At 35.0% G+C, this 27,923-nt stretch overlaps 3 protein-coding genes across 5 annotated transcripts in view; 2 read left to right on the top strand and 1 right to left on the bottom strand.

The window, feature by feature from the left end:
* LOC111707355 (TBC1 domain family member 13) overlaps positions 1–6,269 on the bottom strand; it is a 48,630-nt gene extending 42,361 nt beyond the window's left edge. Inside the window, exon 1 of the mRNA XM_023480451.1 lies at positions 6,214–6,269. The gene's annotated coding sequence lies outside the window, so the exon portion shown is untranslated. The remainder of the gene's footprint in view (positions 1–6,213) is intronic.
* Positions 240–22,696, top strand: LOC111707349 (vacuolar protein sorting-associated protein 41 homolog). 2 transcript variants are annotated; one of them, XM_023480442.1, is made up of 25 exons: positions 240–485; positions 6,639–6,704; positions 7,155–7,237; positions 8,061–8,184; positions 8,764–8,830; positions 9,242–9,343; positions 9,773–9,847; positions 10,158–10,245; positions 10,529–10,675; positions 10,809–10,841; positions 10,943–11,021; positions 11,483–11,615; positions 11,811–12,140; positions 12,214–12,332; positions 12,539–12,620; positions 16,211–16,336; positions 16,602–16,695; positions 16,889–16,984; positions 18,853–18,967; positions 19,185–19,316; positions 19,696–19,801; positions 20,012–20,099; positions 20,798–20,863; positions 21,293–21,411; positions 22,290–22,696. In XM_023480442.1, exons 1-25 carry the CDS (start codon positions 443–445, stop codon positions 22,387–22,389), a joined length of 2,613 nt encoding a protein of 870 aa, XP_023336210.1. In that variant the 5' UTR covers positions 240–442; the 3' UTR covers positions 22,390–22,696. The 2 variants fall into 2 exon arrangements, with proteins under 2 accessions (XP_023336210.1, XP_023336211.1); XM_023480443.1 differs by having other exon boundaries at positions 244–485; positions 9,248–9,343.
* LOC111707354 (uncharacterized) lies at positions 6,948–27,923 on the top strand. 2 transcript variants are annotated; one of them, XM_023480449.1, is made up of 11 exons: positions 6,948–6,959; positions 13,190–13,194; positions 22,989–23,069; positions 23,560–23,649; positions 24,029–24,178; positions 24,585–24,714; positions 25,226–25,275; positions 26,493–26,655; positions 26,850–26,920; positions 27,211–27,276; positions 27,744–27,923. In XM_023480449.1, exons 3-11 carry the CDS (start codon positions 23,002–23,004, stop codon positions 27,820–27,822), a joined length of 867 nt encoding a protein of 288 aa, XP_023336217.1. In that variant the 5' UTR covers positions 6,948–6,959; positions 13,190–13,194; positions 22,989–23,001; the 3' UTR covers positions 27,823–27,923. The 2 variants fall into 2 exon arrangements, with proteins under 2 accessions (XP_023336217.1, XP_023336218.1); XM_023480450.1 differs by having other exon boundaries at positions 22,995–23,069.

A 27,923-nucleotide genomic window follows, 5' to 3' on the forward strand; every position in this document is an offset into this window, starting at 1 on the left:
TATGTTTTTCATCTGATTTTCACGATTAAAAAGCTCAATCCTGAGTCTAAATTCCGTAATTTCAAATTAAACGCTTTACCGAGGATATTTACTTGATAAAAATCAGACTTTATTGCCCCTATCTTTAATATCATTTAATATGAACCAATTGATAGAAATAATGCACAATCGACATTAACATAAAGAAAATGAACCAGTGACTCATATTTTGTATCTAGACGCTGTTTAGCAATTCATAACATAGTATTTAAATATTTCTACATTAAAAATTTTTTCTTTTCAGTTTTCAGAATTAAAATAAGATTTATAAATTCTTAGAACCTAAATATTGAGATCGCACAATTATGTTATATTTTAAAAGAATTACAACGACTCCACCCTTTCTCATGCAATCCCCCCCCCTTAGAAATCTGATGTACATTTTTATAATTTTCCAGAGAAAATGTCAGAGTTTGAGGTTGGTGAAGATTCCCTGTCTTCTATAGGTAACTTTTCATCAGTTACAGGGTGTCCCACGAAGCTTGACAGTAGAAAAACGACTCGAAAGTCGCCTTTGTTTGTGGCATTTAATCGTCTTGCAACTGTCACGTTTCGTGGGACATATCGTCGTCCAAGTTCCATAATCTTTATTTCACAATTTTAATCTTACTTGTTTACTTACTTGTTTACTTGTGATGGAATTCCAAGGACTCCAGGTAGGAGTATGGTAGGAATATCAGTCCATGTCCTCCAGAGTAGTGTTCTGGTCTGCCTGGTTCTCGTCTGCGTTTAGCTATCCATGCACACTTCTCAAAAACACAAGTATAGGGGTCCAGTTATTTGAACATTTCGTCAAGTTTTGATTTGAAAATGTTTAAAGTTCTGGAGTCCTTGATGTCTGTCGGGAGCCCATTCCATCTGGAGACAACTCTGTTTGTGAAAAAGTTAAGTCTGATGTCAGATTTTGACCTGGTTGCTACAAGGTTTCCATGGTAACTGGTATTCCTGGTTACTCTTTGAGGTTCCTGGCCAACTAATGTAAACCAAGTAGAGCTGTCAACATCGTCGATACCTTTCAGGATCTTAAAGACCTGGATGAGGTCAGCTCTGGACCTTCTATCGACTAGGGAAAGAATCCCGAGTTCTTTAAGTTTGTCCTCGTAAGTCACACCCTTTAAACCTGTGATGAAGTTCACTGCACGTCTTTGAACCTTCTCTAGGATCTCAATGTCCCCGATATGCCAGGGTGACCATACTGGGGATGCAAATTCCAGATGACACCGAACAAATTGGACATATAGTTTCAGGAATATAAATCGGTCCCTGTATAGAAAGGCCCTTGTAATTTGCCCTAAAACTACTGACGCTTTTCTAGATGCTTCAGCACACTGTAAGGATGGTTTAAGACTGCTCTCAACCAGCACACCAATATCTCGTTCTTGGTTAACTGATGAAAGTACAGATCCCTTCATGTAGTACTCATAATCCTTATTCTTTTTACCAAGGTGCATAACTTTACACTTTTTGACATTAAACTCCATACACCATCTATCTGACCACATACAGAGATTATCAAGTGCATTTTGTAGAACTTCTTTATCAGTGTCATTGTTTACCTTATGACCCAATTTTGTGTCGTCGGCAAACTTATTCATAATGGAAATAAGAGAGGTTTCAGCATCCAGATCATTTATAAATATAATAAATGCTAGGGGGCCCAGTACCGACCCCTGGGGTACCCCTGACAGGACTTCACACCATTCAGAGAATGACCCATTTAGAACCGTACGTTGCATCCTTCCACTCAGCCACTCTGTGATCCATTTGTGGACGTTGCCCCTGATATTGTGAGCCTTGATTTTATCCAGAAGACGATTTATAGGCACCTTGTCAAATGCCTTGCTGAAATCTAGGTAAATTACGTCAACGCTGTCACCATCTTCAATCAGCGTGGTAACCCTGTCTAAGAATTCGAGAAGATTAGTGGTGCAGCTCTTGTTTTTCATGAATCCATGCTGAGACGACTTTATTAGGTTATTAAATTTTAGGTGATTAACCAGTTGATCTCTAATGATAGATTCCATCAGTTTGCAGCATATAGAGGTCAATGAAACCGGTCGATAATTTTCTGGTTTACTTTTAGATCCTTTCTTGAAAATTGGTGTAACATTGGCAAGGCGCCAGTCCTGGGGGACAATTCCCGATCTCATTGAACTTTCAAATAGTAACGAGAGAGGGTATGAAATAACGTTAACATATTCTTTTAAAAATCTGGCTGAGATTTTGTCCGGGCCAGGTGCAGATGTAGATTTGAGTTTGTTGATTTTTTCCGCCACCATTCCTGCTGTAAAATAAATCTCACTTACGACTGAAGAGTCTTGTAAAACTTGGCACGTTGGACGGTTTTGATCATTTTCTTTAGTAAAAACACTGCAAAAAGCTTTATTTAGTTCTGTAGCCATGTCTTTGTCGCCGCTAATTATCTTGTTATCAACCTTGAGTGGACCAACTCCAGATCTTGATTTTGTTTTACTTTTAATATACGCAACAAAAGGCCTTTTATTTCCATTTTGGGCAATTTTTTGCTCAAATTTACGTTTAGCTTGCCTTACAGCTTTTTTACACTCTTTCTGTGTTTTTTTAAACTTTGCCTCATCTTCCGGTTGTCTAGTTTCCATGAATGTATTATAAAATCTCTGTTTTCTTCTAATAAGTCGTTTTACAAGTGTGGTCATCCATCTGGGGGAGTTCTTAGTACGTCGGGAAATTTTTGGTACAAAAATGTCCATTCCTGATAAGATTTTACCTTTTAGAAAATTCCATGCTTCATCCGTGGGAGTCCCGTTAAGTTCACGTTCCCAGTCGACATTTTGAAGAAACTCTGACAGTCCGCCAAAGTCTGCATTTTTCCAATTATATATTTTCTCTGTAGAAATATTAAATTGTGAATTATATTCAAGTTCACAAAGAATGATAGAGTGATCACTATTTCCAAGGTTGCCAAGTGCTTCAATGTTTATAATTTTGTCCGGCTGATTGGTAAATAACAAATCAAGAGTATTGCCACGAATATGAGTTTTGAAGTCGATTAGTTGCTCGAGATAATTATCCTTGGTGCTTTTGAGGAAACTTGCACCTTTTCTGTCCGATGTTTCAAATTCCCAATTAATTCCCGGGAAATTAAAATCGCCAATAAAGATTGAATTCTTGCCAGCAGTACTAATTAGTTTGCATAGCTCATCAGTGTTTTCATCTCTGGAACTAGGAGGACGATATATCAGCGTAATATTAAGATTCCGAGTTGTACAGATATCGTCTTTGTTGACAACTTCAAATTGAACAAATTGATTAAAGTTACTCTCAGCTGATGTTGGTTTCACAATTAGGCCTTCCTTAATGTAAACAATTAATCCTCCCCCAATCCCATTCAAGGTATCTTTTCTATCTAATCTCAAATCAGGATCAATATAGTATCCTTCAATATTTAACATAGCCGTGTTAGTGTCATCATTTAACCAGGTTTCTGCTATCAATACGAAGTCAGGTTCTTGCTCATTTAATAACACTTCTAAATCATTAATTTTATTTAGGATACTTCTAGCATTTAAATATATTATTTTTACTACTTCTTGGTTGGTTTCTTTTTCTGGCTCTGAGCTGGTGGACTTTTGGAAGCATGTCTCTTCCTGTTCCCCTGTTCTGCACCGTCCTCCTTGGGGAGTTGTTGAGAGTTTTCGTCAATGTCGTCTTCGTCTGATGATGGTAAAACATCCGTTTCTCTAAGAGTACTCGTAGTCAAATCATTAAAATCATCTCTTGTCTCCACTTCACCCCCTTCACCCGAATCCCCTGTCTCTACCCCCTCCTGACCTCCCTCATCAGCAAAAGATTGTGGCATCATAACTGTTGGAGAGGGTGGGGTGGCAGCCCCCTGGCGAGCCACATTTGAACCATGGTGAGCCTCAGTTGGGGCTCGTTGAGTTGGATGATCTCTGATATTTGAAAACCTCACATTTCTGTCATCCCTGGTCAGACTGTTATCATCCCTGGTTGGAAAACTTTGTTTGGATGAACTTCCGGTATTCTGGGATGCTTGGGATGTTCTGTTGAGCTGCACTGAGTAAGCTCCAGTGAGGACTGGGCCATTGAGATTCCGTCTAAAGCCTGGGCCCCTGTGTCCCTGGGTGGATCTATCTCCATTGTATGTGTTTCTCCTGTCTTGGATGAACATCTTCCTTTTTATCATTCTCCTTTCCCCCCTTGTACCAACAAGAACCCATTCCCAGTTCTGAGCCTCTTCTCTTCCCATTTCTGCGTTCCTTCTCTCAGCTTCTTTCCTCAGCCTTTCCTCATCTTTTCTTTGTCTCTGAGTGAGATCAGGCACTATGCTGATGTGGTTGAAGTTTGAGTTGGCAAGGTTCCTGGCTGAGTCCATGATGGCATCCCTCTCAGCTATGTTCTTCAAGGATAATATGACTGGTCTGGGTTTGCCATTTTCCGGTTTTTCTCCTGCTCTGTATATGAACTTGATACCCTCCTTTCTTACTGGTACCCGGAGATAATCAAAGATGTCTAAGACCTTCTGAATATCATGCTCCTTACGCTGACCACCTCTGTCTAATGATTCTGATGGTTCAGCTATCTGGTGTATTACCAGATTCTTTTTCCGGGCTTCGCGCTCACGGAGTTCGTCAAATACCACGTCATTGTTGCTTTCAACACTGCAGAAGTCATCTATCTTTTTTTCAGCGCGGCTCAGTCTCCTACCCTGGTTGCTGATCTCCTCCTTGTTCTCATCAATGTCTTCCCTCATGTCCTTGACTTTCAGGTGAAGTTGTTGTACCTCCTCCCTCACTTTCTTTGAGACTGCTCTGCAAGTCTTGCAGGTCCAACTATTTCCCGGCATTTCCAGGAATTTGAGATGCTCACTAGAGACATCCACACATTTAGCATGGCTCCAGTGCTCACAATAACAGCATCTTACTCCCCCAGTTTTTTTGGTTACATTTTTTCCACAAGTGGGGCATGGGAAAGCAACTTTAGGCGGCATGTTAATATCTGCTGAGTATACTAATACTATGGACAAAAATAAAGTCCCGGCGGCAGGACTTTATTGAATTTCAGCTACTATATGACTTCACTGAAAAACGCCCAATTTTACAAATCAGTTACAAAAATATATATAAACTAGTTGTGGCACTTTTTCTTAAAAATTTTTTTTTATCTCTCTATTTTTTTCTTTTTCTTTTGTGCTCTTTTTATTTTAGTGATCTTTATTTTTTCTTTCTATTTTTTTTTCTTTTCTTTTCTTTTTTTTCCTTGGCCTTTAAGATCAAAATATTTTTTTTCTTCTTTTTTTTTTCTTTCTTTTCTTTCTTTCTTTTTTGTTTTTTTATCTTTTTTTTGGTTTCTATTTACTTCTTTTTCTATATTTTTTTTCTAGGCCATTTAAACAAAAAGTGAAAGTCAGTAGAGAAATATCCGGAGATAGATCTGAACTAACCCACCCCAATAATAGACTTAGTAAAAAGTCTAAACTTCTACTCTATCCTGGGATAAAGAAGAGTTAATACTATATATCGTTATTATATAATTTTACTCCTCCAACCTAATAAATGAAGGATGTACCAGGTTTGGAATAAGTGGCAGAGTAAACCCTCAATTTTACTCTCTAGTGTATCAATGGTACATCCTTATCCTAGTGGTTAATCAAGCCTCCGATACAAAGGCTTGAGTTTCCTTTCTGACTCCGCTGCTACTTGTCTCCCAGACTACGCTACTTCCGTCAATCTAGATAAAAATCGGCAGAAATATATGTAATATTAGTTTAAGTGCTCTAGCAAGTGTCTATATATCACTTAGCACCAAATGGTTGAAGCTGACATTCAAAAGTTTATTGCTTTTATTCAAAAGTTTATAACTTTCACTATACAGTTTTCAACTTCCACTCAAAGTTTGTAACTTTCACTCAAAAGATTATATCTTCCACTCCAAAATACAAACTGTTCTGTATATAGAGAATTTACAAACTGTAGAGGCTGTTTTAACAGCCTCAAGGATACAGGAGGTTAAAACCTCGCAACAGACAGGTCCGTACTGATACAAAACAGGGCTCAGCCTCGATAAAACTCGAATCTTATGGCACTTCTAATTTTGGTCTCCCATTTTTGGCCTCCTTGAAGTCATTAATACTTGTTTATTTTTTTTTTAATGACAACTCGGCATTTGAAAGACCTCTTCTAGAAGTGAATCAAGCAATATAAGCTTGGTCGTTTTAGACTTAAATCACTTAAAAAAATTAAAATATGTTATAGTGGATGCATTTTCATGACGGTGAAAGTTTTATTTTTCAGCACACCAAGGATAATACTGAAAGCTGCTGTTTCGGAATTTTAAGTAACCCTTAATTTGTTGAGCTGCATGTCCGATTCACATTCACAACCTTGCTTTTATCCATTTATCTTGATTATTATATTTTAAGTTCACAATTACGATTTCTTAATGAATTTTATTCCAGGATTTATGCAGTAGAGATTCTTAAGAAAATTGATTTAATTAAAGGTTAAAAGGGTGCAGTTGAAATCCGACACGTTTTTTCTCAAAAGGTCACTTACAGTCCCTTTAAGTTTTTAAATTTTAAGATTGATAAATTATTGCAGGATGTGGAAGCTCTGTGTCTAAGTTTACACGAGGCCCATCAGAAGAATCTTCCAGTTCTGAGTCAGGTAAAAAAAAATAATCGATCAAGATTCAAAATGTTCCGTACTTAACCAAAATTATTTTCAAAAATATTATAATTCGTCAAATGACAACTTCTCAGATGTACATTGTACATTTTCTGAATTAGTGTCAAGTTCTAAACGTTCAATTTCCCAATGTCCCTCCTGTAGCGCCTCCCAACCATTCGAGCTGATTCTAGCCGGTGGCCGTAATCATTTTATCCCCCTTAAACTTTTCTCGAGGGTCGTCTTCATTTCTAAGTTACAAGGAAGAAATATTTATTCAAACCATCGATACTTTTCTAATGTGTTATTCAAATGAAAATACATCGTTTTTAAATAGTCAATGTTAGGGGTAATATAGTATCTCAGGGGATGAACTGATGCCCGGATTGATTCATGAAGTAGATTGATTGATTGATTACTTACTGAATGATTGATTGATTGATTGATCAGATGAGGAAGAAGAGGATGAGGAGATTGAGCCCAAGCTTAAGTATGAAAGATTGTCTGCGGATCTTAAATCAATTCTTCAAAAGGTATTTTGTTTAGTTTTTAGATGTTTTTGTCAAATTTAATCGTTCTTTTTGTTCATTTAGCTGGTAGGGAAGTTCTAGAAGTCTTATTAAAAATATTTGTAACAAGGATTTTTTTCAAATTAATTACATAAAACCTAGATCTAATTAATTTCAAGACCAAACTGAAAACTAAAAAATTATTCAGATTAAGTATCTAAAGTACATATAAATATATTCGGCTTCTTTGTTAGTGTCTAATCAACGTTTAAATAGCTATAACGATTAGACCTCATTTTTTTTGGAAACTCGCATTATCCGATGATCGAAAGTTAAGAAAATGAACAAACATTAAATAAGAATTGTTTTTGGAAATCTGCCAAGGAAAACACTGAAATCTTCGAAAACAAATTTATTTTATAATTTACGACGAAAAATAGTGTCATGAAAAGCAACAATATTAAGAGGTGCAAATTAATAGTAAAGTATAATGATTATTTGATATAAATATTTTGTTAATTCTAGGATAAAGCTACCTGTATGGCAGTGATAAATATTTTGTTAATTCTAGGATAAAGCTACCCGTATGGCAGTAATAAATATTTTGTTAATTCTAGGATAAAGCTACCTGTATGGAAGTAATAAATATTTTGTTAATTCTAGGATAAAGCTACCCGTATGGCAGTAATAAATATTTTGTTAATTCTAGGATAAAGCTACCTGTATGGAAGTAATACATATTTTGTTAATTCTAGGATAAAGCTACCTGTATGGCAGTAATACATATTTTGTTAATTCTAGGATAAAGCTACCTGTATGGCAGTAATAAATATTTTGTTAATTTTAGGATAAAGCTACCTGTATGGCAGTACACTCCAAATTCCTAGTTCTAGGAACAGAATGGGGAACTATACATCTACTAGACGCTATGGGCAATTCTTTAACCTCGAAAACTAGTCAATCACATTCAGGTATTAATTTATAATTATATGGATTAGGTTGATAAATTAGTTGATTCATTAGTTCTTTATATTCTAATTGATCATCAATAATAATCTGAGCTGAAAACTTTAGAATGGTGGATATTGAGATTAATGCTTGATCTCCTCTTTTTCCTAATCTCCAGATTAAAAATTGGTTGTTCTCCTCTTCTTTTTAATCTCCTGATTAATTAACCGAACGGGATTAAGAATATCCCATTCTAAAGTTTTCAACTCTGATTAATGAAATATTTGACTGTTAAATGTATAAATTCACTAATAGATTTAAAAATACATATGACTAATTGATTTAAATATTCACAACTTAAGTGAATGGTTTATGTGTTGATAGATTTAATAACAGGTTGTTTATTTAAACATGAAATCTTCTGATCAACTTAAAGAGTATTTGATAAGCTCATACAATCAGTTTATTTTAAATCTGCATTTTATAGATAATGTGATTTGTTGATTTGTTGACCTAATTAATTTAAACAATATTTGATAAGTTAATTAATTAGATTGATTTTAATATTTGAATAGTGATTTGATTTTTTAATATTTGTTAAGTTGGAGTGAACCAAGTGAGTATAGATCATGCTGGAGAATTCTACGCCTCTTGTTCCAATGATGGCAGGCAATCAATCAATCATTTAGCAATCAATGAACCCTCTAGCAATTAATAAACAAATCTTGTACCAACTAATAAATCCTTTAGCATCTAATCAATTAATCATATAGCAATCAATAATTCCTTTAACCATTATTATATTAATCATGTAGCAATCATTAAATTCTTTATCAACTAATCAATCAATCCTGTAGCAATCAATAAAGCCTGTAGCAACCAATCAATTAATCCTGTAGCAAACAACTAATAAATAAAACTAGAAAAACGATCCTGTTGAAAAACAATCAGTAATTTAGCAATTAGCAATCAGTTTTTCCTCAGTCCAGCACCTAAAAGTATTTTTGTGTAAACTCTTTCATTGTTGATCATGTTCATTGAATCAATTCAAAGCTTTGTTTTACTGATTGATTGATTGAGTGATAGAATTGTTATCACTGGTCTTTACACAGAAGTTAATACTCACAACTTAAAGCTTGAGACTCCGGTACAATCCATAGCCATTGATCCAATATATGCCAGGTAATTAGTTAAGAAAAGAGAACTTCATAAAAAAAATACCAAATGCACAAACTTTGATCAACTATTTTTTCGGCGGACCGTCTGGTGTATCTATTCTATATCTATTATGACTCCTTGCTCACACGAATGTACACATGAAACCACTCCTTTTAAATTACTTTCCCCCTGGCCATTACAAAATTGTATCCAAAAAAAACGTCAAAATGACTAAACAAATCGGACGTAATTTTTTTTTGGTAACTCACATGACCTAAGAGAAGGTTTATAGACGGTAAAATACGAAAAATTTTGAATTTTTAATTCAAACAATATTAATAGAAAAATCCGCGAAAATGTTTGTTTATTGCAGAATATGATAAAAAAAAGGTTTTCAAAATTTACAAGGCAGTTTGTAGTGCTTCAAAAAATACAATATTCGTTTTAACCTAGGGCAAACTCTGGACGAAGATACATGACTGCAATCAATGAAAAATTGTTTCTCAATGAAAAAACTTTTCTCTCAAGGTAAATTCATTCCAAGGAGGTATTCATGAAAAATGAATAGGGGTTTGCAGTAAGAACCAGAAAACTGTGGAATAGGAAGGTGACATTATAGCATACTTATGTTTATTAGATGTTGTCACAAAGAAAATAGTTTTACTAGTAACTTATTAAAAAATTTGTTCAAACCCCTTAAAGAAGAATTGTAAATATCAATTTTCATTGAGTAAACCTGTAAACTAACAAAAGATTGAGAACAAGTATTGATCACCATATCCACAATACAAGATTTCCCACCTCGTTTATAAAATGTATATTTTTAAAAAATGTTCAGGTATAAGCAGGATGTAATCTGTCAGGGAGAAGGACCGGTTCATAATATAAGATGGCGCGGTAGATTTGCAGCATGGATTACAGATAAAGTAAATCTAGCTAAAAATTAATATCCGGCCCTCCCTTCTTCATAAACCATTTTTCCCTGCCCTAGAGAAAAGATTATCCTTATGAAATTAAAAGCTCCAAAAATTATTTCTTAGAATAATTGTTGATTTTTTCAAACTAGCTAATTAGATTTTACTTTTTTTCAAAAAGCATTGTAAGAAGAGCACAACAGAATTAAACAAAAAAATGGCAATATGACAGATAATTTCGCCACTAAATGCTTAATTCAATTTAGTTCATTTCAAGATTCCAGCTCATTTCTAGGGGATCCGTGTGTTTGATGTAGTGGCAGAAACCACAATTTCACTTGTTCCTAAGCCTGTGAATGCCCCGTCCCATTCTGAAGTTCCCTGGAGGATCAGCTGGGGAGATCAGTTCAAACTTCTAGTAGCCTTCGGTAGCATTGTCAAGGTCATCTATGCTTCTATTTAATTATTTGAGAATTCAAGCTAGATAGTTCACTGTTCAGTCAATGTGAACATATTTTCAAAAGAAAAATTGTTAGGGCAGAAAAATGTTAACAATAAAAAAAATTGTTCTTTAGGTTTGTTGTATTGAGAAACGGACACCTTTTCAGGTTAGAAAACTTATTTTACACTGTTACAGTACTTTAGTGGAATGGAATTAAATTCCTTAACTTTAATTTGTGTTACCGCTAAAATAAGAATGCAATTTTAGGAAGGTTTACCGCTGTATCTGGTTAGGGTAGATGCTAGCTTTACTCTTGATTGTTCTATCTGTGGGATAGCACCTCTAGGTAAGCACATGATAAGCTTGACAATGAACCAGGCTTAAAATTTGATAATCTATTCCCAGTAAAAAATATTTTACCCTGAATGAATGTATTTTTTCACATAGCTTTGATTAATTCTCTGTTTTTACAGATCCAGTCATATTACTTAAAGGAGATTCTAGAATAAAATTACTTACTTTTTGGGGATTCTATAAGAAAGAAACTGATAAATTTTTTTTATTTAGCTAGTGTTACTTTATTATTAGTCATATCAGAGTAAAGAGTTTCCAGAACTGTCTCTGACAAATCACCTTTTGCAAGTCTTCTCCTAAGGGCTTTTACTGGCCAAATATGTTTTCGGTGGCTAGAAGCGCTGTCCCCTATTTCGTTGATTGCAGGGTTGTTCTTTAATAAGAATAACACTTATTGCATATTCAATCTTGGAAAGCTGGATTCATAAAATTTAATTACATTAAACGGTTTAGATAATCTGGTGGTAGTGTTAGCTATCCCTAATGAGCTAGATGAGACAGGGAGACCTGAACGTCCCCAGCTAATGGTGTTTGAGAAGAATGAAACCCAATATGATCTGGTCTCTACTGATTTACTCTCCATAAGGTAACACTTACAAACAATAGAATATTAGTTTTTAATTGTAAATAAGTATGAATCAAAAAATAATTTGAAAAAAATTAGAATGGGTAAGGGGTATTAATGATAAAAAAATAAAAGTCAAAGATTGTTCAATTGAAAGAGGTATGACATGGTCATTGACTTTATGTTTCTAATATTTATTATGGGTTGTTTAAACAGAGGGCATGAGGAATACAAGCCCAAGGACTACAAGTTTGAGTGCCTTGTGGACGACAAGTTCTACTTCATCATGAGTCCTCATGATGTGGTGGTTGGTAAACCACGGGATGAGGATGATCATGTGGACTGGTTGGTTCAGCATCAACGGTTCCAGGAGGCTCTGGCACTCACACAGGAGAAGGAGAAGTACTTAAAGAAACACAGTTTCCAGGAGGTTGGAGGAAGATACCTGGAGCACCTGCTCCGGGAGAAGGAGTTTAAGCTGGCAGGAGAACTTTGCACATCAATCCTGGCTAAGGATAAGAGAAGATGGGAAGAACAGGTGTTTAGGTGAGGCATAATTTTAAATTGAAATTCTAATATTTTAGCAGTGGGAGCACAAAGTTGATATTTATTTTTCTAGATTTGCGAAGGTGAAACAACTGAAGACCATTGCTGAATATTTGCCTTGTGGAGATTTTAAACTTGATCCTGCTATTTATGAAATGGTTCTTTTTGACTTCCTCAAAACAGACGTTGAAGGTATTTGCATATCAGTATTATGTAGTTTTTTTTTCAAGTGTGAAATTCTTTTACGTATTCCACCATGCACCAGCATGTTTAGTTAATTATTTGATCAATTATTATATCAGTATCAACTTTATTTAAGTATCAATGTCACTCTAAAATATTTAATATAATTTATATGAACTACTAGTTACAGATCTTTATACTTAGTCATTGTCCAGGTTTCCTGCTGTTAATTAGACGCTGGTCAACTGACCTCTATAATTCTGTGGCAGTTGTAAATGCTGTTCTAGAACAATTGAGGTATGTCAATTAAATTAAGGCATGATAAACAAGGTCATGTTAAGAACAAGGTCATGAAGAACTAGGTTATGAAGAACACGGTCATTAAGAACTAGGTCAAGAAGAACTAGGTCATGAAGAACTAGGTCATGAAGAACAAGGTTATGATGAACAAGGTCATGAAGAACTAGGTCATGAAGAACAAGGTCATTAAGAACTAGGTCATGAAGAACTAGGTCATGAAGAACAAGGTCATAAAGAACCAGGTCATGAAGAACTAGGTCATGAAGAACAAGGTTATGATGAACAAGGTCATATGAAGCAGATCCTGGAGGCAATCAGAATACTAGAGTACAATGAGAACCTCAGCTCGAAGCATAGAATAAAGGCAGTGTTAGCAAAGAAAGGCGTAAAGGCTCAGAGACTTTTCTGGAACTTGGTAAACAACAAGCCGAAGAAGAAAAAATTTTTTGAAGCACTGATCACTGGAGCAGGATTATCTTCAAATCAAGATCAAATGAACGCAACAATAGAGTCATTCTTCAGAAAGAAATTTAATACTTTATTCAATCTAGCTGACATAAAGAGAGAAGAGGTGGAAATGTCTAAGATTGGATCACCAGAGGAAATATTTTCACAGGAAGCTTCAGATAACATGATGGCACCTATTTCGTTGGAATTGAATAGAAACATAAAGGAGTTAGATGCAAATAAGGCAGAAGGTCTAGACAGTGTAACTAACGATATGTTGCGTCATGCGGGTCCCTTGGCAAGACAATTTCTGACGCAAATGTTTAATAATGTCATGATAGGCGGAGTTCCACCAGCAAGTTGGAAAGACGGCGATGTAATCCTTGTCCTGAAGAAACCTCCTCAAACAGAAATTAGTAACTACAGGCCTATTACCCTGATAAGTTGCATCTCGAAGTTGTTGACAAAAATTTTAGCCCAGAGATTAGGGGACCTGATAGCAAAAGAAGACATCATAGGAGCGGAGCAGAATGGATTTTGGTCGTCCAGAACCTGCAGCGATAATATATTCATCTTAAACTCTGTTCTAGAAATGAATAAGAGCAAGAAGTTGTTGTCCCACATCATGTTTATTGATCTACAGGAAGCATATGACAGAGTCGACAGAAACATCCTCCTAGCAAAACTGAAACAACTCAATGTAAGCACCAAGTTCATCGACTTCCTATCCAACTACTACTTCCTAGATAATATCTCCACTGCCTCATCAGGGAAAAGAACGAGGAGTCAGGGGTCTTCGTCAATATACTTCTATTTGCTGACGACATAATCATTATAGCTAACAGCCCTGAAACTTTAAACCAGCTAAAGGATATACTGGAAACATGGTGCCTGGACTTTAGAATGAAGATCTCAATCAGTAAGACAAAAATAATCACTTCTCTGGATGATCTCGAGTGTGCCCTTCATGACCCGGAGACAATGGAGTCGGAAATAGTTGAACACGTATCAAACTATAAATATCTAGGAGTGCAGCAGTACTCTTCGATGTGGAAGACATCTCAGAAAAAAGGGGAATCAATGCTGTCCAAAGCAAAGTGCTACAAGAATGTCATCCTCCGTTCAAGACACAGCCTCTTGGACAATATATCCGCAGCTTCAGCTATGTGGAAAAACATCGCTATACCAGGAATTCTATATGCCACTGATGCAATTCCAATCTCCAACACAGTCATTGAGGAGCTGGAAGTTGTCCAGAACCAAATAGGGAAAGCCCTGTTAGGGGTCCCTCAGTCCACCGCTAACACAGTTGTCCAGGTTGAACTTGGATGGAAACCCCTAAGACTTCTGCTAGAACTCAGTAAGCTACGCTTCTTTCAAAGAGTCTATTGCGAAGATTTTAAAGGGAGCGAAATCCTTAAAACTTGTATGCAGTGGTGCCTGACAACGCAAGGTAACCAGTATAGGAAAAACCTTTTTGACATCCTAGGCCATCATGCAGACTCTCCTGAAGATCTTAGAGAAAGCAGCTAATCCAGGTATATGAGTTGAAGATTCTATCACAAATACAGGAGATGGTCATGCTGAAGTTGCTCCCTATACCAAGGAAGTGGTGGACTATTCAGAACCATGTAGAAAACAGTAGATGGTCGCAGATGCTGACCAAATTTAGATCAATGAACGCGGGATTGGGTAACAGGGACACCTTCAGAACAGCGGACTCAGTTTGTCAGGACGGAGGCAGGATACTTCAATGCCCCCTCTGCTTTATGGCATCTAATGATGAATTTCATCTCCTAATAAAATGCGAATCCATGGAGCAGTCAAGATCAGAAATCAAACTACTAAACGGGGATAGCTTACAAGCAACTCTAATGAAGCTAAGAATAGAAAGCAGGGACGACTTTGAGGCTTGCAGAATATTCCTTGGCCAAGACAAGTCACTAAGGAGGACAGATCTAGCGGACAGGGGCCTGGCCCTAGACATCCTACTGGATAGATTCTTCTTGGAGTGGTCCAAAATAAGGGGAAAAGCTGTCCACTGCTCATCCCAATAGGTAACACTACTTCTTATTAAAGACTAGTATCTACTGATCATAGGGTTAAATCACCAAAATTAAGCTATAAAACCTGCGGAAGTTCAACTAGGGTTAAATAACCGAGAGATATCCTTTATCATGGAGTTAAATCACCAAATTAAGATATCAACCAAATAGCCAAAAATTTCAGGATATTTGAAACTAGATGATCATTTATAATATTACTAGACTTGTTCTTGATTAAACAAATATTATTCCTTAACAAGACCTGTTACTTCTCTTGCAAGAACTTACACTTAACTAAGTAGCAAACTAATTATTATTTAAACTAATTTCAGCGACAAACATTAATAGCAAATTTACTAGTTAAACAAGTTTAAATATTACGCTACATAATTCTAGCTATTCAAAATTCACATTTGAATTTAAACACTCGCTGGGGAGACCTCAGCCATGCGACTTTTGCCCAATTAAGGGGTAAACTTCGCATGGAGGAGGTCCAAAAGTGAGGCATGGCTCAAATTTGGTCATGTGACAAGGAACTTCGCGCCTTACAGTAAACGGTTGATGTAACTTTTTCCTAAATATAAAAAGAAGTCCAGGCTGAAAAACCAGGACATGGAAAGGACTTGATCCTCCAATCCATTACTGGAGCTCATTGTCATCCCCGCCCCTTGTGATTTGATTTGATTTGATTTGAAGAACTAGGTCATATGTAGAACAAGGTCATAAGGAAGAAGTCAGAAACTTTTTAAAGAAACACTTATATTAAAAGCTATATGAGAGATAACGATGACATGAAGGTCTTGTTCATGTAGATGAAGGTAGAGAATAAAATACTGGTTTAGAAGAGCTATGCCGTGAATAACAGTATTAGAAAGAAGTATCAGCTAAAGAGGGGAGGTTAAGAAGAATTGGAGATAAATAAACCTTCAATAGGGAAAAATTAAATAGGCCAAGAAGGCAAAAAGTTGTTTTATTTTTGCGAAGATGACTAGAATTATGTAGTAAGAGATTTAGAACAGGTTAGTAAGAACCTATTCAGGAAGTATCACCCACATTGTTTCTTTTTAATGCAAATCATTAATTTCTGGAATCCAGGTTGGAACCTGAGAACTCGCCTCTACTTCGCTCCTTGGCAACCTTATTCTCCTACCAGAGGAAGTACGACAAGGCTATGGAGGTTTATCTCAAGCTCAAGCATGAAGATGTATTCACACTTATCAGGTATTAAGACTCTTCTATTTTCAAACTTCTTCAACTTATTATGTCAAATCTAGACTTGTTGGTCGCACTTTACAAAATTTTCTGAAGAGCAATACCAGAGCTTCAGAGAGTAGAGTAATCCCAAGTCTGGGGAATTAAATCCGCCATTTTTGGCCAAAATCTCTTGAAACCGAGACTGAAATTTTATAACTGCGCAGTATGCTGCTTTTTAAATGTTTCTTAAGAAATATTTTAATAAAATCGATCAATCATCGTCTTCATGTAGGCAGCATCGGCTCTTCAGAACTATCCAGGATAAGATCCCCTCCCTCATGGATCTGAACTCTACTGAGGCTCTCAAACTTTTCTTAGACTTTCAGGTTGTTTTTTTGTTTTGTTTTCAAGATATATTATTTTTTTGTTTCTGAAGATGGTTGATAGTAAATCGATGGAATTCAGACAACTTTTCAAGAAGTATAATCTTGAATTTTTAAATTGCTTATTTGGCCAGCCAAACAATACAGTTGGTTTTACGAGGGAATTAAAGATATTTAATCCAAATATTTTGTTAAGGGTGAGATCCCGAGTAAAGTTGTTGTAGCAGCTCTCTCTTCCAGGAGGAAACAGCTGTTCTTGTATCTAGATGCTCTCTACACTAGGGATAGAAAGGTACAGTACAGTACAGTACAGTACAGTACAGTACAGTACAGTACAGTACAGTACAGTACAGTACAGTACAGTACAGTACGGTACAGTACGGTACAGTACGGTACAGTACGGTACAGTACAGTACAGTACAGTACAGTACAGTACAGGTTGGCGTCAAGCAGATTGTTGTTGTGATGTAAAGAGTGTTCTCCTGAAGGTGAATTTGCTTCTTTTGAGAAAGAGAACACTAGGCTTGGTTGTCCAAAAATGTTATTATTAGACGATCTTCAAAAACCAAACAGAACTCTTAAACATGATCCAGAACGTATTTTAAACCGATTTTAATTTTAATGCGGTTAAGAATGAAAAAAAAATATTTGAAGGATTATGGCATGTCCGGGCGGGAAAAGATCATCAAGACCCCAAAGATGGTCAAAAACATTTAACATTGTTCAAATCACATTAAAGCAATGCTTCTAGAAGTATGTTTGCCAGACAGTTTGATACGTGCTTTTAAATTGTAAACAACGTTGTAAACGTCTGGGCGGAATTTGTCCCAAAGTCTCTGACAGAACCAAATGGATTAGATTGATTATGAATCTCAAATTTAAATCAAAACCAGAAAAATCCTTAAAAGTCCTTCCTACATTAAATACTTGATCTCTCTATTCTTTTGACCGATCTTAAAGGGTCTAAAACAGATTTTAATAGCTAGATCAAGTTTGAGACCATTCTGAAAATTTTCTTGCTGTGACGAACGATGCTGATATACTTTGGGATAACGCTTTTTACAATTACGACAAAGTTCTGATTGACATCAATTGATTTGAAAAAATATCCGGTAAAAATATTTTGAACTTTAAAAAAATTTCAGGGCTGAGACTTCGTCAACTTTATTGATCACACCTCGGTATGTTATTGATCAGTTAATAGGGTACTTCTACTATGTATGTACTGTTCAGTATGTTAGTGTACACTGTACATTATTAGGTTTGCCCAGGTGTATTTCATAGACACCTTGTAAAGCTGTAACTTTACTATACATGTACTGTACAGTACACTAGTGTACACTGTACATGTTTAAGATTGTCTGGGTGTATTCCATGGACACCTAGTAAAGCTGTAACTGTACAGTAAAATAGTGTACACTGTACATGTTTAGGATTGCTCTGGTGTATTCCACGGACACCTAGTAAAGCTGTAACTGTACAGTAAAATAGTGTACACTGTACATGTTTAGGATTGCCCTGGTGTATTCCATGGACAGTGGACACCTTGTAAAACTGTAACTACAGTACATAAGTGTACACTGTGCATGTTTAGGATTGCCCAGGTGTATTCCATGGACACCTAGTAAAGCTGTAACTACAGTACATAAGTGTACACTGTGCATGTTTAGGATTGCCCAGGTGTATTCCATGAACACTGGACAGTGGACACTTTGTAAGTTGTGACTACAGTACATAAGTGTACACTGTGCATGTATAGGATTGCCCAGGTGTATTCCATGAACACTGGACAGTGGACACCTTGTAAAACTGTAACTACAGTACATAAGTGTACACTGTGCATGTTTAAGATTGCCCAGGTGTATTCCATGGACACCTAGTAAAGCTGTAACTACAGTACACAAGTGTACACTGTAACATGTTTAGGATTGCCCAGTTGTATTCCATGGACACCTAGTAAAGCTGTAACTACAGTACATAAGTGTACAGTGTGCACTGTGCATGTATAGGATTGCCCAGGTGTATTCCATGGACATCTTGTAAAACTGTAACTACAGTACATAAGTGTACACTGCACATGTTTAGGATTGCCCAGGTGTATTCCATGGACATCTTGTAAAACTGTACTACAGTACATAAGTGTACACTGTACATGTTTAGGATTGCCCAGGTGTATTCCATGGACATCTTGTAAAGCTGTATGCAGACTATGCACCACAGAAACTCCTCTCCTTTTTACAAACTTCGGATCAGTATCCAATACAGGATGCATTAGGTAAATTATTTATTATTGTACATCAGTTAATTCTTTAATAAAACTGCAATTTTTGAATGAATATCACTTTTTCTCAAAGCCAAAATGGAAAACTTACTTGATTTTAGTGATAAAACACTCTAAAATTTAACAATAAATATGCCTTTTTGAAATTGACGTTTTAAAACTATATCCAAGGCTAGATGTACAATGAAATAAAAGGAGAATAATTGACTAGATGAATGTGAGCTTCGAGGAATGACTCCTGAGCGTATATACCTACTGGCTAGGATAGGGAACACCAAGGCCGCCCTGAACCTTATCATCAGGGAGCTAGCGGATATCGAGTATGCAGTCAACTTCTGTAAAGGTGAGTACGCCAGTTTAATTGCACAATGGAGGTCGCCATAGCGTGGCCATCTTAAACTTTGTTTCACGCCTCTCAAACTAATTAATATGTTAATATGAATCGGTTTTATTACCTTTATTGATACAAACTAAATCTAATTTTCAGTGATCATATTTTTTAACCTTTGTCTAATCAAGGATGAATGAAATATCCTTTATTCTCTCTGAAAGTTTATCCTTGTTGTTTAAGTTGCTGCTCTTTTAAAGTGATATTCGGGGATTATACCACAAAGACAATGAAGAAAATTGCTAGAATTCAATGAGATTTTTAAAGAGAAAACGACGATTTCTTCCTGATTTTTCACATTTATATACATTTATCTGTTTTGTTTCCTGTCTAGAGCATGACGATGTTGAACTGTGGAATGATATTATAAACTATAGTCTGGATAAACCCATATTTATCAATTATCTTCTTCATAATATTGGAACTCATATTGACCCCAGGTAAGGCTTTATATGAAATGATATTTAAATGAAAAACATGCCTGAATAAAGTTTATGAACTGTGCCCTGAAGGCGCTCTGTGGGTTCCATGTCGGGTTCCCTTTGAAATTTATTTATTATTACACGGATTTATGAGGTTATGTAAATAATCATCCCCTCCCCCTACTCCCATATCACTGTTTTATAATAAAAATATCCCCTGTTTTCTAGAATATTGGTGGAGAAAATTGATACCGGGATGAAGATTCCTGGACTAAGGGACAGTTTGATTCAGATTCTTAGGGACTATAATCTACAGGTTAGTAGGGCTTAGGGACTATAATCTACAGGTTAGTAGGGTTTAGGGACTATAATCTACAGGTTAGTAGGATTTAGAAACTACAATCTAAAGGTTAGTATGGCTGAGGGACTACAATCTACAGGTTAGTAGGGCTTAGGGACTACAATCTACAGGTTAGTAGGGCGTAGGGACTGCAATATACAGAATAGTAGGGCTTAGGGACTACAAACTACAGTTTAGTAGGGATTAGGGACTACTGTGTACAGGATAGTAGGGCTTAGGAACTACAATCTACAGGTTAGTAGGGCTTAGGGACTACAATCTACAGGTTAGTAGGGCTTAGGGACTACAATCTACAGGTTAGTAGGGCGTAGGGACTGCAATATACAGAATAGTAGGGCTTAGGGACTACAAACTACAGTTTAGTAGGGATTAGGAACTACTGTGTACAGGATAGTAGGGCTTAGGAACTACAATCTACAGGTTAGTAGGGCTTAGGGACTACATTCTACAGGTTAGTAGGGCTTAGGGACTATAAACTACAGGTTAGTAGGGCTTAGGGACTACATTCGTCAGGATAGTAGGGCTTAGGGACTACAATCTACAGGTTTTTATCATCTGAATGTTTTAAGGGTACCGTTGTAAATCGTGCATTGTCGTCTTTGCCTGGAGGGTCGCTTAAAGTTGCGGTCATTTTATCATATTTCTTAACCTAGATCTCTCTTCAAGAAGGCTGTAAGAAGATTCTAGTTTCGGACTGTTTTTCACTTCTTCAAAAGCAGGTTAGTTCTTATAATTCTTCTGATGGTTTGTTTTTATGTCCGATCATAACTTGGGAACCCCTTGATGGATATGACTAAATTTTGATTGGGGAGCTCGGTAGAACCACATGAATGTTCTTAGCTTTAGTTTTAAAGGTAAAAGTTGAGTAAGTTGATTTTTAAGTAAAACTTGGTTTCCAGGTAAATCTGGGTTTCCAAGCTTGTAAATGATGGGATATAATTAGAAATGAAAAAAAGGTTGAGAACGAAGGAGGAATTCCCATAATGTAAATATAACGTACATGAGCTTATTGCATTTTTATTAAACTAAACGTATTATTCAGACATAAACTTAACTAAAAAAAAACATTATAATCTGTTACTTTTTCCTACTAAACAATGTTGACCGGCTCAATTCCAGTGGTTAGCCTGAAAAGTTAATTTCTCTAGGTGCGAAGTTCAGCCCGAGGATTGAAGGTTGAAAATGGTCAGGTTTGCTCCGAGTGCTCCGTATCATTGCTGAACCTGGATCCTGCCAGGATGGAGAATATAACTGTCTTTAACTGCAGGTTTTTTATGGTTTTGTTAGGGAAGGGTGATACTATGTATTTTGTATAATGTGAACAAATCGGCATTTTTATACTTATAAAAGGGGTGTTGGGCACATAATTAGAGATGGGCGCATTCGGCTTTTTTATTTCGTTTGTTTATCGTTCGTGAACGACCCATTTTGTTCGTTTTTTGCATTTTTTTTAAAAACATTGATTTCGTTCATTCTCAAAATGATCTTTCATCTTCCATCTTTTTCGTTCGTTTTCGTACTGAACGACCATTTAGTAAAATCGTTTACTCATTAAAAAGCGATAGGTTTTTTTCAGAAGTTTGTTCGAACAAATTGTTCTTTCAGTAAAAAATTGTTATTTTAAAAAATTTTGTTCGAAAAAAACGTTTTTTTTTAAAAATACGATAGTTTTTTTTTAAAAAATCGAAAATATTCGCTCGTTCAGTAAAACACCATCGTTCACGAATAATTTCGTTCGTTCTCAATAATTTTTTTCGTTCACAAAAACCATGCCCATCTCTACATACCGTGCTGTTAATATTTTGGGCGGTGTGAAGTTGGGATGCATCAAGGGTGGATTGGATAAATTTTTTTAAATCCTCGTTATTATTCCTGGGTTGTATATTTTCCCTGAAAAATCATTGCCCCCCTTCCTTCTCCTTTAAAAATCGTTATTTCTCCCAGAAATTAGGTATCAAGGTAAAAAAAATCAGGGTTTTATTTGCTGACCTTATGAAAGTAATCGAATTTTAAGGTAAAGGGAAATAAATTTGGGTGAAATTTTTTTAATAAAAACTTGTCTTTTAATGTCCAATTTTTAATTCTTTTTTTGCAGAACATCAAAAATCATTCCCCCCTGTATTAATTATTATTTTATTTGTTTAGGCATGCTTTCCATGCAGACTGTTTGCCGGACGTCAACATGTGTACATTATGTACAAGAGGAGGGGGTTATCAACCGAACTATGCATACTTTAAAAACTAAACTATATCAACTGATCTATGCAGTCTGTTTTTCTGACATAAATGTGTTTACAGTGTACAGTATGTGCAAAAAATCGTTCTTTCATTTAAATTAAACTAAAGGGCATAGTTTAAAAACTAGGAGACGATGTTAACTGAACTATGCATTCTACAAAAGAGAAAAATGCATGAAAATGAGCTTTATTGGGATATATTTGTTATGTCTAGATTACTTTAAATGTTTTTATTTTTTATTTTGTGTTGTAAGCTATAATATGGCCTATATATTATTTTTCATTTACCTTTTTTTGTACTATCTTGTTTTTTCATTCACTTTTTTAATTTAGATTGTAGATATTTTTAAAAAAAAGCAATAATTGTATAATTTAACATCTTCATATTTGAAATTTTAACTATTTTTTGTAGATATCAAAGTTTCAAATTACAACTTCAGAATTTTTGTATTTATTTTTTTAGATCAATTTGAGAATTTATCTTCTATGACATGACATAACCGATTTTGTTTTGATTCACCCAATTGATCTGAATGCTGTGATACTAGTAAATATAATTGTTTCGTCCTGATTATCTTGCATTAAAAATATATTCAATAATTTATAGTTTCAGACTTAAAATGTTAGGGCTCATGCGATCCCTAGCGGGACTAAATTTAAACTGTGTAACTCAGACTAACCAACTCAGGAATACATTCAATAAGAATTCAAAATTTATTTAGGAGCCTTAAGCCATTCTTGCAAAGAATGATACGATTTGATGGCTCAAAAAATAATTAGATACATTTTGAGAAATGAGTGAAATGACACAAAGCTCTTTTTTAGCTATCTGGCCAGTCCTTACTTTTTGTGAAGTTGTGAAATGAAGTTATTAATTTAGACATTATAAATCCTTTCCTGAAACTGTTTAGAAAACAAATAATAAAGTGCTTTATTTTGTTTCTAAGATTATATTTTCTTCTAAATAAGGATTGGCAAGTTATTTAGAGAAACTCTCTTCCACGAGTGGCTTTTTTTCAAAGAAGCCGCGGCCTGACAAATATAAGATAAATCAAAATTTACCAGTGTTGAAGACCGCCGTTGTGAATTGTTCATGGCAATGATTAATACTAAAAATCTTTCAAGGATATTTTTTCTGAAGTATTTGATGTTTTTTTCTCGATTATGTACTGTATTAGGACAGGGATAAGGAGAATATCAAGTTTACAAAATAACCTTATAAACAGAAATATACTTCCACCAATCTCAAGCACACTGGCTAACTCGAGGTAGGTGTTAACCGTAGTATATAGTTTAAGTGACCTTTCTTGCCCGATTCACAACGGTACTCTTCAAAATTCTGTTAGATGATCTATAATATTGAGGATATCGTCGTTTTTCAAGCTTTAAAAGTGTCTAATTCTAAAAACTTCCTTCATGGATTAAACTGAAACGGTAATGCGCAAGTATCTTTACACAATTTAGAATAATCGATTTACATGATGGATATCTCCTGCATAGACGAAATTGTTTAGGGTACCCTAGTGATTTGGATATGTAGGGTTTTGTAAGCATAAATAAAAGAAGTAGATGAAAAATGTGCCCAACAAATTATATTGGGGGGGGGGGTATAATATTACAGTTAATATTTACCACGGTAATGTTCAGATCTTACTTCAAAGCAATGGATGAACATGGTCGAGGAGAGACAGCAGCTGAAGGTTATGGAATCACCTTGTACAATGAGAAAGGAGCGAGAACGGGGCTCAAGGCGGTGGAGCTCAGGTTCAAGAGGTTGGACTGGGGTATGTGGATCAGGTAATCTTAAAAAAAACTTGTTCGAATCGTTTATCGTTTTTTTTTGTATTTCAATCCTAACAGAAAAGACTTCAGATGTATGCTCAATTGTGGTTTATGTCTCATTGTTTTTTTTTAAGTCTTTCCATTTTCCCTTCATGTATGTGTTATATTAAAGCCAGTACTTTTTAAAAAACACAGCCATTTCCCACCTAAATTAATAAAATCTTCTTTTTGTTTGGATTTTATGCGAAACACTTGCAAGTTAAGCAATTTATTATGTTTTGGTAAGAAGTTTGAAAGTTTCTTTTCCTATTTTTTCATTGAAACCCCTTTCTTGTAAATATGTATTATATATCACTGGAGTCTTTTAAACCAGAGAATTCCAATCTTGATTCTTGAGTTCCCAAACTTTTTAACTGTTAAGAACACGTGCTGGTCGAAACAAGAAAGCGTGGAAGAAGAACCAGTTTCAGCTGAGAGTCCGAGAAAAACACGTGTTTGTGGCTCCGTATCACAAGCGGAGGTTTGATAGAGCAGTTCTCTCAGATATTAAGGTTTGTAATTAGCACCAATCATCTCACGTTTTTTGTATATGTTCATTCTTAAATAATATTTACTGAAAGGGCCTGTTGAAGAAATTTGATTTTACCCATATTTTAAAAGAGCCATGTCCGATTTACAGTGGTACCATCTAAAATTTTGTCTGATCTTAGTTGAAGAAATCAGTTTTTTTTTGCTGTCAATACTAAACCTAAATGACATTACATATTTCCCAACAGTGGTTGAAAATACAGTCCAATTTAAATGTTTTATAATTTAATTATTAAATCAAAAATATCTCTCGTTCGATCTAATAAGGCAAGGTATTGTTGAGAAGTTTTGTCTCTCAAAGAAGAAAGAAAGTGGACGTTTTCTTTTTCTTTAACTAATAATGAATCCCTAAATTATGTTAATCTGCTTTGTCTAATTTTTAAAGTTCATATTTAACAATAATTTCCGTTTTCCTGAAGTCATAGTAATCCTTTGTGTTGAGTTTTGATTTTCATACTGTTATTATTGTTTTAGGCGATCAGACATATTCCTGATGATCCGTATAAACCGTATAACGATCTTAGGAAACAGATATTAACAATATTATTACTCTAAATATTAGATTTTCTTTTCAAACAGCGCGTAGGATACCTTACATTTTGATGAAAATATGGATTCTAGACACGGGAGATTTTCTGAATATGTTCTTGGGATCCGAACACTTCTGTGGATTCAAATCTGGATCCAGTTATTTAGAAAGATGTGGATCCAACGGATCCTGTATTCTTATTGGGTAGAGCAAGTTGGGATTATAACAAAAAGGATAGAAATAGATATGAATCACATAAGCAGCATAAAGCAAATTATGAATAACAGAAGCAGGATAAAGCAAGTTTTAAATAAATCAAGTAGGGTAGATCAGGTTATAAGGAGTATAACGAAGTAGGAGCAAGCTTTGAATAACTGAAGTAGGATTATCAGTGCAAAGAATAATACAAAGGATAAAATAGATAAAATAACGTAAGCAGGATAAAGCAAGTTATGAATAACATAAGTAAGATTTTTTAGATTATATATAGTATAATAAAGTAGGAGCAAGCTATGAATAATTGAAGTAGTATAGAGCAATTTATTAATAACAAAGCTGGAGCATATTATGAATATCTTAAAGGGAGTGTTCGCAAAAAATGAAAGAGGGTATAGGCTTACGGCGAAAAAATAATCGCTTTTGATCGCTACTAATCTTATCAGTTGCGTCTATGAGAAGAAATTTGTTAAAAATGACTTATAATGAAGAGCGTAGCGTCCATACAAATTCGCTTATGGCGAAAAATAATCACTTTTTTACGCTAGGTGTCTCTACCACGTGTAATCATTCAAAGCCTCCAGAGCGGAGACATCGTATACAAAACGAATATTAAATATTATTTATATACGAATGCGTCGAAAAATAATCGAAGACCATAGGTTGTAATATCTGAATGATTTATTTGAAATTAATTTGATTTTTTTATGATCCGAGTTGTTTATTGCAACTTTCTGAATTTTTATGGACACTACGCTCTTCAGTATAAGGCGTTTTTAACAAATTTCTCCTCATAGACGCAACAGATAGAAATAAGATTAGTAGCGATCAAAAGCGATTATTTTTCATCGTAAGCCTATACCTCTTTGATTTTTCGCGAACACTCCCTTTAAGTATGGTTGAGCATGTGCAATGAATAACATTAGTAATGCAGAGCAAGTTGCGAATAATATAAGTAGGGTAAAGAAAAATATAAATATTTGTTGTTTGTTCCAGTTTCCAGCTATACCACTCTATAAAGCTAAAGAACATGGAGCTAATCAAAAAGTACGGATCCACTATTCATCAGTTCCCCTGGTACAGGGCGCACTTTAAGAAAAATCTCATGAGGTCGGATAAAATGACTGGAACCTTTTATGAACCACCGGGTTATCATCAGGTATATAGTGGGCGTAAGGTTATTTTCCCACCTTAAACATTCAGTTATTCCTACCTACTATACTATCAATTCAAAATTAAAATGCACTAAATCTAGATTTCTGTGGGTCTTGGCTAAGAAAACACTTAAAAATGTTAAATTGAAGGTATTACTTAGAAATTAAATGTATTGTATCTATATATATTAATATCTAGGATGTTGCAAATGGTGATGGATTATATACACCCTCAGATAGAGCTCAGAATACACCAGCTCCAAGCTATGTGTAAGTAGTGATAGATACATTCGGTTTTCATGAGCCTCAAGTTCAATTTGTATGCACCAGTAAAATATTCCTGAAAAAAATGTTCATCTAGATCTTACCTAGCATTTTATTTTTATAATAAAATCGTGTGTTTGTTTTTAGTGAAATTGGAGCTTCTCTTAGGCCTAAGAAGCACAAGAAATTTAAATCTATTAAACATTTTTAGATTTAATACAAATTTAACTCATTAATATTCTTGAAGTGTTGAAATTTCATTATCTAATCTGGAAATTATTAAATTATTCATTTAGTTTGGAGCAAAGAGGAGTATCTGCAGTGCATAGAAAAAGAGAACGAAAATATTGGAAATGCATCAAGTAAGAACTTTTTTAAGGTTTTGGCCTGAATTTTAGGAATAAATGGTCATTTTGTAGGATACAACAAATAAATTTTAGTGTTGAAAGTATTGAAATGAGTAGAAAAAATTTGCCAGTAATTTTTTTCTCTGGAGCATCAAAAATCATTTCAATTCTTAAAAATATGTACCCCTGACTTTTTACCCAAAAGTTGATTTTTTATTCCTAAAGCAGTGATTCATAGAAGACCCCTACATTACATTATTGGCATTATGTGCAAACATTCCTAATTCACTGGGGAAAAAAATATTCAAGAAGAAAAAAAAACCCTCGGAAGTATTAGAGATTAGAGGCACTGATGTTTATTGAAATAATTAACCATGAAAAGAACATGTTAAACTTAATATAACCTTTGTTGAGGTTGATTAAGGTTAATTTTTAAGAATCCTTAATATTCTTTTTTTAAAAAACACTTTTTGTCTTTTTAGTCGTGGAGAACCTTTCTATGGACCAATTTCTCAGTCTCATGTACTGAAACTCCCTGTATTTGGAACAAGCATTGGTTAAGCCTGGTTTAAGATGTACAAGTCTGGCTTTAGTGATGAGTACCATCTTCTTGTATTTTAATTTCTTTTTCATTAAATCTATTAAAAATGCTCCTAAAATTA

This window comes from Eurytemora carolleeae, unplaced genomic scaffold (genome assembly GCF_000591075.1).
Source record: "Eurytemora carolleeae unplaced genomic scaffold, Eaff_2.0 scaffold658, whole genome shotgun sequence".
In the NCBI taxonomy this organism is placed as follows: Eukaryota; Metazoa; Arthropoda; class Copepoda; order Calanoida; family Temoridae; genus Eurytemora; species Eurytemora carolleeae.

Bases quoted from the DNA above. Each gene is read 5' to 3' on its own strand.
- LOC111707349 (XM_023480442.1), top strand. From the start codon at position 443: ATGTCAGAGTTTGAGGTTGGTGAAGATTCCCTGTCTTCTATAG. The intron at 9,344-9,772 runs GTAATTAGTTAA...GTTTTAACCTAG, and splicing joins ATTGATCCAATATATGCCAG to GGCAAACTCTGGACGAAGAT. The intron at 12,333-12,538 runs GTATTTGCATAT...GTCATTGTCCAG, and splicing joins CCTCAAAACAGACGTTGAAG to GTTTCCTGCTGTTAATTAGA.
- LOC111707354 (XM_023480449.1), top strand. From the start codon at position 23,002: ATGTTAGGGCTCATGCGATCCCTAGCGGGACTAAATTTAAACTGTGTA. The intron at 25,276-26,492 runs GAAACAGATATT...TGTTTGTTCCAG, and splicing joins AAACCGTATAACGATCTTAG to TTTCCAGCTATACCACTCTA. The intron at 27,277-27,743 runs GTAAGAACTTTT...TTGTCTTTTTAG, and splicing joins AAATATTGGAAATGCATCAA to TCGTGGAGAACCTTTCTATG.